This window comes from Podospora pseudocomata, chromosome 3, assembly GCF_035222375.1.
Source record: "Podospora pseudocomata strain CBS 415.72m chromosome 3, whole genome shotgun sequence".
NCBI classification, from domain to species: domain Eukaryota; kingdom Fungi; phylum Ascomycota; class Sordariomycetes; order Sordariales; family Podosporaceae; genus Podospora; species Podospora pseudocomata.
In genome coordinates, this window is record NC_085887.1 from 2,376,013 (window position 1) to 2,390,943 (window position 14,931).

The following is a 14,931-nucleotide window of genomic DNA, read 5'->3' on the forward strand; positions in this document are numbered from 1 at the left end:
CCGGCACCCCGGCGAATCCCTGTCCTGCAAACTCCGGTATGCGGCGTTTGGAAGCCCGGACCGGGCGCCGTCACTAAACGTCGTCCGGAATGCCGGATCGGAGCTGAGATGTTCCACACAGCAAAGATCTGGAGCAATCTTTCTCATTTGACCGGCTCTAGCCCCGCATAGCGGCTTCCTACCGTGGCAGTCTAGTCCACAAGATCAGCGGTTCCAGCTCCCAAACAAACTACAAAACCCGCCATTCGCGTGTCACGAGAACAAGCTCGTAGCAACTCAGAAAAGTGGGAATCTCCACCCAAGCCGCGTGTTCTCCGCCGTCTCTCTTTTTTTTTTTTGGTTTTTTTTTGTTTGGTCTTGAACAGCCACTTCAGCTATCATCCGACGGGATCTGAACATGTCTTCGTGCTATTATAAGCCAGAGATAACGACTTGGGTAGATCACCGCTGATCTTTCTCAACCCGTGACACTACATAGGATTTTGATGGAGTTACTGCGAGCTGTTGAGCGAAGGAGGGGGTAACTTGGCTTTGGCCTGATCCCAAGACATCAGACAGGTCTAGGTCCGTCGTACATGCGGGCGGGGTGCTGCATGTTCAAGGTACCGGTTGCTCTAGCGAGGTGTGTTAGCCCACCGATAAACTGTTGAGAATCTAGGACTGTTTTGATAGAGACTGAAAGGGGGGTGGTTTTGTGGTTTATGGTCTCTTTTCTACGGCTTTGGGTAAGACGGTGCGGGCTGTGGTTGGAGTGGGACCCGAGATTTTACCCCTCCTCCCCCCTCGTCACCGTTCCAGAGCGGGTTGTCCCTTTTAGGTCATCTGGGTAACTCCGAAAACACCAGGGCAACACCGGGTGTGTCGATTGTGAAAAGAGCTTCTTTATAAGCCCGTCCTCTGGTGCTGTTTAGTTTTGGGAGACAGGCTGTTCCTCATCCATCGCTTTTTTACATTCGTTGACTTTCAGCCTCGGTCTCCGAGCAAGGTGTTTTGCTCTTCTACTTCAAATCATCCAGGTCCGGTTTCGGTGTCGTCACTTATAACTGCTGTTTGACTCGGAGTGTTGCTGCTGTTACATACACTTCTTCCAAAATGCGAGTCTGTCCGAACATGTGAAAGCCTCGTCAAGTAAACCATGCTAACATGACTCTCAGGTCTGCCCCAGTTAGTTCTAACGGCCGCCCACAGCTCTCAACTCACAGCTCACACATCGAAACAGGACCACTACATCGGCATAGACGTCGGCACCGGCTCCGCCAGAGCCTGCATCATCGACACCACCGGCGACATCAAAGCCCTCGCGTCAGAAAACATCAAGCTCTGGCAGCCGGCCTCCTACGGCGGCACCCACTACGAGCAGTCCACAACCGACATCTGGAACGCAATCTGCCTCTGCGTCCGCTCCGTCCTCGCCACCTCGTCCATCCCCCCCACCTCCATCCGCGGCATCGGCTTCGACGCGACATGCTCCCTCGCCGTCTTCACCCACGACACCGACGCCCCCGTCCCCGTCACCGGCCCTGACTTCACCAACGATGGCAACGACAGGAATGTGATCCTCTGGCTTGACCACCGCCCTTTGGCCGAGGCGGAGGCCATCAACGCTACTGGCCATCCGCTCTTGAAATATGTCGGGGGGAAGATGTCGGTGGAGATGGAGATCCCAAAGGTGTTGTGGCTGAAGAATAACATGCCCGAGGAGCTGTGGGAGAGGTGCAAGTTTTATGACTTGGCGGATGCGCTGACGCATATTGCTACGGGGGAGGAGACTAGGAGCTTCTGTAGCGCCGTGTGCAAGCAGGGGTTTGTGCCGGTGGGGGTGGATGGGAGTGTGAAGGGTTGGCAGCAGGACTTTTTGGAAAATATTGGGCTGGGCGATTTGGTGGAGAATGATTTTAGGAAGATGGGAGGGGTGAATGGGGTAGTGAGTCCTTTTTCTGATTGTTTTGTGAAGTGGTGGAAAAGGGGAATTGATGGCTGACACATTCTGTGATGGCAGAGCGGTAACTTCCTCAGCGCAGGGGAGTTGGTTGGGGGGTTGTGTGAGAAGGCGGCGAAGGAACTGGGACTGCCGGCGGGGATTGCGATTGGGAGCGGTGTTATTGATGCGTATGCTGGGTGGATTGGGACGGTGGGTGCTAAGGTGAAGCTGTCCCGGGACCATCTGGATGAGTCGGCTGCTCCGAATGATGTCTCGCAGGCTTTTACACGACTGGCGTCCGTGGCGGGAACTTCGACTTGTCATTTGGCTATGTCGAGGGAGCCGGTTTTCGTGCCGGGAGTTTGGGGACCGTACAGAGATGTGTTGATTCCTGACTTTTGGATGGCAGAAGGTGGGCAGTCGGCTACCGGGGAGCTGATTAAGCACATGCTGGAAACGCATGCTGCTTATGACGAGACGGTGAAGGAGGCGGAGGCGGTTGGGAAGAATATCTATGATTATTTGAATGACCATCTTCGGCATTTAAAGGAGGAGACAAAGGCGCCTTCGATTTCGTATTTGGGACGACACTTCTTTTTCTACGGAGATCTTTGGGGAAACCGGTCTCCTATTGCAGACCCTAACATGAGGGGGGCGATCATTGGAATGAGCAGTGACAAGAGCAAAGACGGGATGGTGCTGCTTTACTACTCGACCATGGAGTTCATCGCCTTGCAGACACGGCAGATTATCGAGGCCATGAACAAGGCGGGCCACAGCATTCTCAGCATTTTCATGTCGGGGAGTCAGTGTCAAAATGAGATTCTGATGGATCTCATCGCTACGGCTTGCGACATGCCGGTGTTGATTCCCCGATATGTCAATGCTGCTGTGGTCCATGGCGCGGCGATGCTGGGTGCCAAGGCTGCCAGCGCGGACAAGGACGGAAAGACAGAGCCTTTGTGGGATATTATGGACCGGATGAGCAAGCCTGGAAAGGTGGTTTGGTCGAGCGGTGACCCGGCGGAGAAGAAGCTTCTGGATACAAAGTATGAGGTGTTCCTGGATCAGTGCCGGACACAGCAGGAATACAGAAAGAAGATTGATGAAGCTTTGAAGGGGTCGACGTTGGAGGGGGTCAATTAGGGGAGTGGAATAGCGTGTAATTCTGTAGACATCCGTCAATTGTAATTTTTCTAAGGTATTTTTACAACATCGTCACAAGTCCAACAAAGAAGGGATCCTTTGTGATGTAATATTGCACTATGAACTGGCGTTAGTGGTGCCTGAACTGAGACGGAAGCTTTCAGGGGAAAGCTGGCAACAGGTGGTCTGTGCTTCCCAAAGAGCTCCAGCAGCACCTTGGCGGCTGGGTGGCTGGACCCACTCAAATTTTCGCGCCGGCGTGTTGTCCATCCATTTCAGGTTCAGCCTTGTTTTGTGCAGCAACCGCCAAAGTCGCAAAAAAACAACAGAGCAAAAAGTCGGTGTTTTGCTTTCAACCGACATCAACCATCTGCCATCGCGCAGCTCGGAACGCGTCTTGCTTCTCTTCGACATACCGACTGCAAGAAAAATAAGGTTTCGAACCACAAAATGTTCAGCAACCTAGGGAAGGGCACGCCCCCGGTGCCGCTCTCGACTGGGAGCTTAGCAGCCGGCACCACAAACCCACCTGCTACAACGGCAGGTGGTTTGGGCTCACTCTTCTCCAAACCAGCTACGCCGACCACGACGACGACCGGCCTGTTCAGCAATCCTAACCCAACCGCTGGAGCTACTTCGACGACACCCCAAAAATCATTGTTTGGCGGTACGACTACCACCACCACATCTACCCCCCTGTTTGGCAGTACCACCATCACTGCTGCCCCGGCTGCCACCACAGCGACGACGGGCGGGGGTATTTTTGGGAACACATTGGGCGGGAGCACCACTCCTCAAACATCCGTTCTCGGCGGTGGCTTTGGCGGTGGCTTTGGCGGTGGTCTAGGGACGACGCAGCAGCAGCAATCGAACCTTGGCGGCAGTCTCGCGAGCATCTTGGGCCCGACAACCCAACAGCCAGCCGGCGGGATGAACACTGGCTTCGGCAACACCCTCGGCGGCGCGAGCGTCTTCCAAAACGCGGCAACGAACCCTCCTAGCCTGACGGGCTCGTTCTTCGACTCGTTGCTCTCGAAAAACAAGAAGCAAGCCAGCGGGGAGACGCCCCAGGGAGACCTCCCTTCCCTGCAGCTCAGTCTTAGTAGCCTGAGGCAGACGGTCAGGAAGCTCGCTCCCAAGGACGGGGAAGGGGGTCGCAATCTTGAGCACGGGAAGGCTCATTACTTTCTTGCTGCGTCGGGGGTTGATCCGGGGGCGGCGGTGAGGGATTTGAGCTCGTTGGGGTTTGCTGCTGCGGCGACGGCGACGACGAGGGACAGGAGTCCTTATTCTGCTGGGGAGGTGGATGTGGAGACGTATCTGGATAATCTGCAGACAAAGACGACGTTGAGCATGATTGCGGATGGGTTGGAGAGGAGCGTGAGGGACTTTGATTTGTTTTTGGAGGACAATGTTACCATGGAGTGGGAAGCGCAGAGGAAGAGGATCTACCAGCATTTTGGGATTAAGCCCAGAGAGGAGCAGGAGGGGGCTATGGGAGATTCGCAGAGGACGATGAGGGGGGGGACGCCGGCTAAGGAGCAGGGTGCTGGTGGGTTTGGGAGGTCGAGGAGGAAGGGGAGCATGGCGCCTGGCACTCCTGGTGGTGGGGAAAAGTCGATGCGGCAGAGTATGTTTGGGAGGTCGGCCATGAACAAGTCTGTTATTGGAACTCCCAGCCGGATTGGTGCTCATGCCCCCGAGTTCTCGGATGTCGAGGCTAGGAAGGAGAAGAGCGACCTCGAGGGGTTCACTTCTGTGGATGATCGCTTCTTGAGAGAGAAGCAGGGCAAGCTTGCGACCAAGATCAAGGAGTTCAACGACTTGAGGCAGAGAGGCCTTCCAGTCGAGATTTGCAAGGAGCTGGGCGACCTGGAGAACACTGCCGGAGATCGGCATGGGCCGCATCTGGTGGAGGCCTATGATGCCCTGAGGGAGATTGTGGGTGAAAACGACCCTGACAATCTACCTCGGGAACGCCAGTTTGCCAGGTACTACTTGGACCCCAACCCATCGTCTGCCAACTCTATTGAGATGCGCAAGCGGATCTTGAAGGGTGCAAACACCTTCTTGGAGAAACAGTTTTGGGCTGGTGTCAACTCGTTCATCACCAAACATCCCCATGAAGCGAACCTGGGTGGGCAGCCCGACGTCGTCAGCAAGGTCAAGGCTTACATCCGCCTTCGCCTCATTCGCAAGAGCCTGGTTCCAGACAACGTCGACCTTCAGCAAGCGAATGGCGAGTACGTCTGGGCGATCGTTTTCTACCTTCTCCGTGCTGGCTTTGTGAACGACGCCGCCAAGTATGTCAACGATCATGAGAGCTTGTTCCGCAGCATTGACCGCACTTTTATGGGCTACATCAACAGCTATGCCTCCAGCGAAGACCGGAGACTTAAACGGTCGGTTCAGGATCGCTGCACCAACGAGTACAACCAGAGAATTCGAAATGCCCCCGAGGGCTCCATCGACCCCTTCCGCATGGCTTGCTACAAGATCATCGGCCGCTGCGACGTCAACAACCGCAGTCTGGATGGTCTTTCAGGAGACGTCAATGACTGGGTCTGGCTCCAGTTCAACCTTGCTCGGGAGACTGACAGGTCGCAGGAGCTTGCCGGGGAGTCTTATGGCCTTGCTGAACTCCAGTCTAGCATCCGGGAGATCGGCCTCAAGCACTTCCCCAAGACTCCTGCGGAGGACACTACTGGCAGCTTTGCCATGTTCTTCTACCTCCAAATTCTGTCGGGCATGTTTGAGAATGCCATTGCCTATCTCTACCCCTTCAGCTACGTCGATGCCGTTCACTTTGCCATTGCGCTCTCTTACTATGGCCTCCTCCGTGCGGCTGATGCTCAGTCTTCTGGCAATGATTTGCTTTCCCACAACACCCGCAACCAGCCTCAGATCAACTTTGGCCGTATGCTCGGGTACTACACACGCGACTTCCGCGCCGCTAATGCCGCCGCCGCGGTTGACTACCTTGTCCTCATCTGCCTGAACGCCGACGAGACCGCCGCCGGTCAGCAACAAGCCGCCCTCTGCCACGAAGCCCTCCGCGAGCTCGTTCTCGAGTCCCGTGAGTTCAGCCGCCTGATCGGGGATATCAAACCCGATGGCTCTCGCATCAAGGGTCTCATCGAGGAGCGCGGCAAGCTTATTGCCCTTGGCCGCCACGACGACTTCATCCGCAACATCACGCAAGAAGCCGCTGCCTTTGCCAACGATAATGGTCGCACCACTGACGCCGTTCTTCTTTATCACCTGGCTCAGGAATACAACCAGGTGGTTGAAATTGTCAGCAGGGCCCTCAGCGAGGCTATTTCTCTCGAGATCGGCGAGGAACCCATGCGTCTTGTGCCTGTCATGGCTAGAGAGGATGGCCAGGAGGAGGCAGCGGGGAGCCTGGCGGCGATTGACGACCCGGTGGAGCTGGCGAAGAAGATGATGAAGATGTATGAGCAGGAGTACATGTACTGGAACAAGATTGGCCATCAGAACCAGTACGCGTGCAATCTCTTGTTGCAGATTAGTGATATCAAGAAGCTTGTGGAGGATCAGGAGTGGGCAAAATGTCTCGATGTAAGTGTCCCTTCCTCTTCGCCCTTTCCTTCCATCCCCAAGGTACTGACTGGTTTGAAAAACAACAGAAAATCGAAGCCCTCAACATTTTGCCGCTTGATGCAAAGGGCGATCAGAGTCTTATCCGCCAGTACTCTGCCTTGTTTGCCCAGCTGCCGCAGACGGTGGCGCAGAACGTGCCGAACCTGCTGATGTGGGCGGTGGTGTGCTGCACCAAGCAGAGAGAGAGGCTGATGTATGGGCAGTTTACGGGGAATGAGACGACGGCGAGGGAGTTGATTGATAATATGAAGCAGACGAGCGTTGACTTGACGGCGTATACGAGCCAGCTGAGGTATCGGTTGCCGAGTTCGCTACATGAGATGTTGGCGAGGGCTTCGGCTGATTAAAGGGGAAGCGGGAAAGGGGGGGTGGGGGGGGATGTTGAATATTATGTGTTTAGCGTGGGAAGGCTGAGGGGTGGGGGAGGGATACCAAACGGTAGATTTATTGTTGTCATTACTCGATCAAAGACAAAAAGCAGGAGGGAGGTGGGAGGTAGGAGAGGTACTGGGTAGGGTAGATAATTGTATTCTGTTGAGCGCATGTCTTGTTTCTATTTTACGACGCGACTTTAAAGACACGATGCGCTATATGGGCTGTGTAACAGCGTCATTCTTGAATCCAGTGGTGTTGGGCTATTGAGAAAGGGGGTTAGTCATGCCATGGCACCCCATAAGCAATTTAATCACCAGTCACATTCACCAATGCCAAATGATTATGGGAAAATCTTGTCTCAAAAATTCCTAGCGCCTCCAAAAAAAATCACACTGAAAACAAATCATTCCCTCGCCCTTTGCCTTGCCTGCTCCAGATAAATGCTCGCAATCCCCTGCCATGCTTCCCCTTTTCTACTCCAGTTTGACATAAAAGGTTTCGTACCCTTTCTCCGTTGGTGGAAAAGAGGGTTGTGTTTTTGGGTAGTTATCGAATACAAAACGAGACGAACCAAGGGGCCGTGTATATATCCTGATGATTGGGGTATCTCGTCGACTGTGGTTCGGCGCGGGTTGTTGTTCAAAAGGATTTTGGTGGGGTATCCTGGGTATTGCTCGTGTTGATAAACTGTTTTGTTTGTTTGTTGATTTCGGAATTATGGATTAGGATATTATTTCTTTCCGGCGGCGGCTTCGGCGGCCTTCTTTGCGTCGGCTGGAGGGAGTGGGTGGTGGTTAGTGACTTGGTGGTAGAGAAGAGAAGGAAGGGGGGAGAGAGGTAGTGAGTGCATACCGGCAGCCTGCTTCTCGCGCATCTTCTGAGCCGCGATCTCCTTGGCTTTTGCCAGCTCGCTGCCGGACATGTTGTGGCCCTTCTTCTGGGCAGCCGCCTTCTTCTGAGCGGCCTCGCGGGCCTTGTCGCGCTGGTTGCCGCGGGCCATGTTGAATGTTTAATAAGAAGTGAAAAAGTGTCCAAGAAGATGACGTCGGTTCTCGGAAGGGAGAGGGGGGATCGATCCGCAACCAGCGAGTATGGGTTGTGCTGCGAAAGCGGAGAGTGGTGAATCAAGTTGGACGGCGGACCGCTGACGGGGTTCGTAGGTAGGTTTGCAGAAAAAAGTTGACGAGCGGTTGGCGGTGGAAGGTGAATTGCGCTTTTGGTGGTCAGCAACTGGGAGAAGGCTGCCTCCTCTTCTTTGCAGCGCTGTGAGTGGCTCGCCGTTTAAGGGCCCTGGGCGAGGCTGTGCAGAAAAGAGAGCAATCGAGATTCTGGGCGTTTCGATGGGTGGGGAAACAGGGCGTGACCTCTTGACCAATCGCCGTTTTCAGCTGGGGAGGATGGCACGTGCGCTTGTTACCAGGGGGAAGGGTTGTCTTTGGGAGCACGATGATTTTGACGCGCGGAAAGCCGCGCTTTGTCGGCGTCTACTGAATCATTGAAGTGAAATGAGCTTCCGAGGGACCCCGAGTCCGGTCTTGATCCGAGGATGAGACTTTGCTGTGGATGAGTTTCCAAGATTCCGTGAAACTGTGTTACATGCGGCGGTAGCACAGCAGAACCTCATGGCGCAACGAAAATTGCAAGGACTGATGCGCAAACAGACCCAGGAATCACAGTGCAGATTTTCGATAATGGGAGATTTCTGGTCGGAAACATGCCTTGAGATCAGCCGCTTGAACATCCAATTCTTCTGATGAACGGTTGTGGTGTTTTCCTCTGTCAACATCATGTGGCCCGTGTCCCATATCGAAAGAGCAAGGTGGTCTGTGCATAACACCATGTCTTTCTTTGAAGACCATCTCTCTTTCAACACTTGACAAGCAAGATCAAGTCGATGCTGTTGAATTCAAGAAAGTTTCTTCTTCCTCTTCTCATCTCACGATTGACTCATTCTCTGCGTATTTAATGAAGCCCTGCAATTTCACGGGAGAAGATGCCGCATCGAGTGCTGCCCAAGGCTAAAAGCACCTGAAACCATCATGGTTCATTGCCAGCCAATCGACTTGCCCTCCACGCGCAGACTTGAAGATGCGACCACTCGATGCATCTGAACCCCGGCTTTTCTTTCTTTCGCGCCGCCGCATATTCCAATGTTACCACGACGGTTGACATTCTCGCTTCATGACTTGACTGCCGAACCATTGGACCACACCAACCCGGACCTGTCCCGCTATGCGCTGGCAGCCGCGAGACTCCACTGAAGCTGTCTTGATCGGGTGGCCCTCGATCGCCAAAATGTTTTGCTCAACACAGGGCTTCAAGGCAAGGCCATGAGCTAGACCGTGGGAGATGCAGTTACCCCAGCTCATGATCAATTTCTGGGGACATGTCTGGCTTGGAGTTTTTTAGGCGCCTACAGCTTCATTGGTCAGAATGACAAGAAACATTCTGCTCCATGCGAAACACTCACCAGAAGACCCATGAACCAGTTCTTTGCTCTCCCCTTCCCCCTCCCCCCTCTTGTTACAGACTGCCGTGTGGGAAAGCCGCAGACGTTATTTTTGGGCTGATGGCGATTTGCCCATGACAAGGGCAGGTGCCTTATTCCATTGTTATAAACCCGATTGCCACTTCACATAAGTCTATTGTAGCTCTTCCCACCTATTGTCTTTGTTCATCACTTAGATTCACCATTGTACCCCCGGACAATGGGAGTTTTCTTCTATTGATCTCTGTTTTTCTTTTTTTTCTCTATCCCATATCATATTTTCTCACCACCAAGTCTGGTTACATTTTCTATCTTCAAAATATTTCCTTGTGTTTTTATTCCCTCTCTCTTCGCAAACTTCGTCAACATATCACACGATATCTACACATAACTTTCGACACGTCTGCTAGCCAGATCGTCACCCGACAATCACTCAATCACTTCATCACTCGCCATTACCTGCTGAGCAGTCTGCCAACTGGCACGAGTCACATATGTAAGTACTTATGAGTTTAGAACCTACACCTCCCCTCCTGAGAAGATGGCCCCGGTTGGAAATCTCGACACCCGGTTACCCCCGAAGCAACGAAAAATTGTCGACAAATAAGCTCCTGGAGAGTATTTCGCCATGCCCGAACAAGCTCCTGTGATGGATAGGCCGGGTACTCCCCATTCGCGGAAGCCAACTCAGCTTCCAAGGAGAGTATCTGCCGCCAGCCAAGTTCCAACATTGCCTCCGATCAGAGGCCGTGAATCGATAGAGTCAAGCTTCACAGATGAGTCTGAGGAAGAGTCAGAGGAGGAATCGGATGTTGAAGATGTCCTGGTTGGGCAGCCGCAGCTTTACCGCGGGCCACACTGGCCTTTGGGGCCAGGACAGATGCCGATGCCTTCTCCGGCTCAGGGACTTCCACATCCTCCTCTTTTTGGGCAAAGACCCCAACAACCTCCCGGCCCTATCCAGGAACACCAAGGACTCAAGCCACCGGCTCTTGGACAGTGGCGTCAACCGCCTCCTCCTGGACAATGGCAGCAACCTCCTCTTCCTCCTCATGGACCACAGCATCAACCATTTCCTCCTCATGGACAACGCGGCCAACTTGAGCAATCCCTTAAACCACAGCACCAAGTCTCTCACCGAGGTCCATCTTCTCAACCCAAGCACATGAACTAACCTGAACCCCAATGAAATACTCTTACTAACATCTTTCTCCTCAGAAAACCCACAACAATCACTACCATCCCCAACAACAACAACAAAATGCTCTCCCTCGCCACCTCCCCCAAACTCCGCGGCTCAGGCCACCTAATCCTCCACGCCCTCCGCGCCATGACCCTCGTCGCCCTGGTCGTGATCATGGCCTCGTGCTGGGCAATGATCGTCCTGTCCGGCATAACCGGCCACTTTCAATTCTTCGACGTAATCTCCCACTTCTTCGTCTTCGCCATCAGCATCGTCCTCTTCATCTCCGAAATCGGCCTCTTCAAGCCCTGGTTCAAGAACAACTTTCCCATCCTCGGGCCCGACCACTCGCTTGGTTGGCTCGGTCTAGCCCTGATGATCACGGGTTGTGGCATCATGGCAGATTTGGTCAAGCCTGCGTACAGCATCGACAACTTGGGCCTGCCAATCTGGAGACTCGTCCTCTCGTCTGGGATTTTGGCCATCACTTTCGGGGTGTTCAACATGATTGCGAGCGTTGTGTTTCGCGACGGGGAGAATGGCATAACGGCGCGGAATATTCGCTCCGACGGCTCTCTCGCCGTGCCCACCAACCAGAACTCCAAAGAATACTACGATTCTGGCTATCAATCCTCTGTCCGGAGCAACTCCATCCGTCAACACCAGCAACATTACCCCGAGGACGACGACAACACCACCCCTCAACAAAGTCAGCCCTTTTACAAGCGCATGACGAACCACTTTTCTGTTCCTATCCCCCCCAAGTTCAACTTTCGAAAGTCGCGCGGGAACCTGCAGATTAGCAAGCCGATGCCGATTCATGACGATAATGATGATGTGGAAAGGGGGACGGGGTATGGGAATCTGAACAGGAGCAACAGCAATAGTCGGGCTAGCCCGGTGATTCCTGACATTCAGCGTCCGCCGACCGCGCTGCATCCTGCTTATACGGGGGGGAGTCATTACTCTACTGCTCATATGGACAGGTTCTAGAGCAACTCACTCACTCACTCACTCACCACACACAATCTTTTTCTTTCCTTTACGTTCTTTATGGGGGAGGGGCAAATAATAGCATCAGGAGGGATGGGATGGAATGGGAAAGACATAAGGGCGTTTATGGAGTTTAAAGCTGATTTCTTTTTTTTCGATGGGCGTTTCATGGGCGGGAGGAAAGATAAGAAGGAAGGGGGAGGGTAGCAGTATTGGTATACCCGAAAGATTTGGAGGGGAGGATACAGGAAATGGGAAGACTGAATAGGCCATTCAGTTCCAGACATCAACGTCACATAATTACTTTGGAGGCCAGAATTGGTCTGACAAGAAGAAGAACGAAACAGAATGAAAAGAGGACAGAATGTCTCTCCATGTGGATATCATTGTGCCTGCAGTATTTGATGTTCGAAGGGATAATGATGCAAGGTCAAAGGTAAACTTGCTTATATGATATCCAATGATATCTATACTCATCTATCACCCAACCAGACTCCATAGCCACCATATATATTCCACTTCATCGCCCGCTTATGTTGGTGTCCAATCTGCCAAGTCCAAGAATGTGCAACTGCCACACCAGCTCGCTTTTTGAATCACATGCCACTACACCTCAAAAAGATCAACAGCAAGCAATTCAAGGCAAAAAATCACACAACAGCAACATCAAGACAAGCAAACATCAACCAACACATATATCATTACCACCCCACTATCCCCAAGACTGAACGCAACGCATCATGAAACAAACAACCAAACATCTCTGTTGATTTTATGGCACCCCTCACCACCGAAAAAGCGCAAAACCAGATGACCTGACCGTTACCCGACCAGTAGTAAGTTGTCCGACCAACCGACCGACCGCCTAACCTGATCCGATCCCGATCCATTCTAAGTGATATAAACGATGTGTGTATGTAGTAGTAGAGCCCTGATGCAATCATATGAAAAAACCCATCAAAACGCCATCTAATGCTTAGCGGTGACGGCCTCGCCAGTCAGCTTCTCGACATACGTCTTTGCCCTGTTTAGTCAAACATGGTTAGCAGCTGGTCAAGTGAGAGATCATGGAAGCGGGAGAGGAAACTCACATGTCACCCATGGCGACCATGCAAACCGTCTGCCAGACGCCCAACCCAATACGGGGTGTCACACCGCGGTACAGACCCTTGAGCCCGTTCGTCTCGTAAATATACTTGAAGGTATTCCCGACCGTCATCTTCTTGGGGCGGTTGGGGTCTTCCTTCTTGCTCTGCATCTCGACGCGGATAACCTCGATAGGCTGGTTCCAGGCCGACAAACCACCACCCAGCGCCGAGGCAGTGATCTTCTCCACAGCGCTCAGCTTCTCACCCTCCTTCTTGCCGGTGAGATCCCTGATGCCCTGCTCAGCGAGACGGCTCAGACCGAAGCGAGAACCCCAGTTGGTCATCTGGCGAATCGCAACAGCGTTGACACCCTTGTTGATACCTCTGATGCCTTCGCGGCGGTAGATGTCCATGAAGGTGGCCCAGGTGCCGGGTGCCTTTTGGCCGGTGGAAGCCATCTTGTGCTTGGTGATCTCCACCGTCTTCATGCAGGTGCAGAAACCCATAGTAGCGTACGCCTGCGCAACACCACCCGTCACACCACCGAAAATGCCACCGCCGAATTCGCCGGCGCCAGCAGCGCGGGCATAGTACTCGGCCTCGGAAGCGACGAAGAGAAGGACGGCGCCCTTGGTGGAGGCTTCGATCCAGGCCCAGGGAATGAGACCTTGGTAAACTGTTGAACAAGAGCCAAGTCAGCGCATGCTACTTGTTGGCAATTTTTTTTTTTGCTTATCCGAAGAAAAACTTACAGCCGAAAACACCACCACGGTTCCAAATGCGGCCAAGAGCAGCTCCGAAACCATCACCTCGGTTCGCCGCCATGGTGGTCTTGATGACCTCCAGGGGCTGGCCGAGGGAGGTGACCTCGAACAGGTTCAAACCGGCGCCCAAGAGCAAGTTGGAAAACTTGATGGGCTTCTTCTCGAGCTTGGGAGGCTCGGAAGCCGGGAGAGAGGAGGCAATAGCGGCGGACATGACTTGGTGGATGTTGCTGTGAGAGGGGCCCTGACCAAGGGAAAAGGGTGCTTCGTCGCAGGATCAGAAAGAGAGAGGAGAGAGAGAGAGAGTAAAGTTTGCGGAGGACGGGAGAATGTCCGGACGGCGGGTGTGTGGGTGTGATAAGAGGTGGGTATTTGGAAGGTGTGGAAACGCGGGGGGGGTGAGTGGGCAAGGTCGAGGAGGGGCAGCCCAGGTTGCAAGAAAGGGCGGATTGGCTGGAAGCTAGGGAGTCAGGTTGTTGCTGATGATGCTGAGCAGTGGTAGAGGCGACCCGGAATATGATTTGAGCGGCTTGCAACGCAGCGAGAAGGCGGCTCCCCTAAAACAATAAAATTGCACGTGTTACCGATGGAGGCTCAATCTGTCATTGTAGATGTGGATTTGAATTGCCCAAAGAAGCGAGGTCCCGGCGGGAGAGCTTGGCTCACCCATGGGGAATGGTCAATTGGGGGGGGATACCCGCGGTAATGCGGATAACGCAACAGCCAGCATATGAAAGAGGGGGATCCACTTACGACTAAGAACACGGAGATGAGGCTGTGTCAATGAAGGAAGGATATGACGATGGCAGCGACGACAATGTCGTTGATGTTTTTGTTGTCGAGGAAGAGAGACAAGAAAGAAAGAAAAAAAAGGACCCAAAGACAGGACCCCGATAAAGCTCCAATGGTTGGGGGAGACAAGGGGGAATCCCGAGTTGTTGGCAGTGCTTGCCCGTTCCGTCTTAGACTCTTAGACGGGCCAAAGCTCAACGCACGCCAATCGGCCGACACACCCCTGTTCTCAACCACCCGCCTCGGCACCTCAACAGCAATTGTTTTGGGGACCAGTCTCACTTCTGACCTCACCTATGAATCCGGCCGGTCCGGCTTGGGGTAGAGCTGACCCGGCCACTCAGTCTGTCTGCGCTAGAGATAAGATGCAGCTGGTCCATCGGCCGTCTTTCTTCAGCTGCTCCTCACCGACAGTTCATTTCTGGTGGTGTAGAAATCTCGAATTCATCTTTGTAACATGAATTCCATAAGAACCCAACAGCATCTACGGTCTGCAGTGCGGCAGTGCCCCGAGGATGCTCCTTGCCCAGGGTTCTTTTGTGGCGGCAAGGTGTTTGATG

At 53.4% G+C, this 14,931-nt stretch overlaps 5 protein-coding genes across 5 annotated transcripts; 3 read left to right on the forward strand and 2 right to left on the reverse strand.

The window, feature by feature from the left end:
• The first annotated feature begins 149 nt into the window (after positions 1-149).
• NIC96_1 (nuclear pore complex subunit) lies at positions 150-3,152 on the forward strand. The gene is made up of 3 exons (XM_062888965.1): positions 150-1,164; positions 1,220-1,924; positions 2,000-3,152. Exons 1-3 carry the CDS (start codon positions 1,144-1,146, stop codon positions 3,065-3,067), a joined length of 1,794 nt encoding a protein of 597 aa, XP_062744901.1. The 5' UTR covers positions 150-1,143; the 3' UTR covers positions 3,068-3,152.
• A 220-nt stretch (positions 3,153-3,372) lies between these two features.
• NIC96_2 (nuclear pore complex subunit) lies at positions 3,373-7,134 on the forward strand. The gene is made up of 2 exons (XM_062888966.1): positions 3,373-6,646; positions 6,715-7,134. Exons 1-2 carry the CDS (start codon positions 3,518-3,520, stop codon positions 7,033-7,035), a joined length of 3,450 nt encoding a protein of 1,149 aa, XP_062744902.1. The 5' UTR covers positions 3,373-3,517; the 3' UTR covers positions 7,036-7,134.
• A 269-nt stretch (positions 7,135-7,403) lies between these two features.
• QC762_306750 (uncharacterized protein) lies at positions 7,404-8,852 on the reverse strand. The gene is made up of 2 exons (XM_062888967.1): positions 7,916-8,852; positions 7,404-7,837 (listed from the first exon to the last, which is right to left on the reverse strand). Exons 1-2 carry the CDS (start codon positions 8,061-8,063, stop codon positions 7,794-7,796), a joined length of 192 nt encoding a protein of 63 aa, XP_062744903.1. The 5' UTR covers positions 8,064-8,852; the 3' UTR covers positions 7,404-7,793.
• Positions 8,853-9,771: 919 nt separating this feature from the next.
• QC762_306760 (uncharacterized protein) lies at positions 9,772-11,760 on the forward strand (the record flags this gene model as incomplete). The annotated part of the gene is made up of 3 exons (XM_062888968.1): positions 9,772-9,777; positions 9,962-10,047; positions 10,770-11,760. The coding sequence occupies 3 exons, from the start codon at positions 9,772-9,774 to the stop codon at positions 11,725-11,727; spliced, it is 1,050 nt and encodes a 349-aa protein (XP_062744904.1). The 3' UTR covers positions 11,728-11,760.
• A 312-nt stretch (positions 11,761-12,072) lies between these two features.
• On the reverse strand, positions 12,073-14,885 carry YHM2 (Mitochondrial DNA replication protein yhm2). The gene is made up of 4 exons (XM_062888969.1): positions 14,333-14,885; positions 13,568-14,136; positions 12,819-13,491; positions 12,073-12,751 (listed from the first exon to the last, which is right to left on the reverse strand). Exons 2-4 carry the CDS (start codon positions 13,791-13,793, stop codon positions 12,697-12,699), a joined length of 954 nt encoding a protein of 317 aa, XP_062744905.1. The 5' UTR covers positions 13,794-14,136; positions 14,333-14,885; the 3' UTR covers positions 12,073-12,696.
• Between the last annotated feature and the right edge of the window lie 46 nt (positions 14,886-14,931).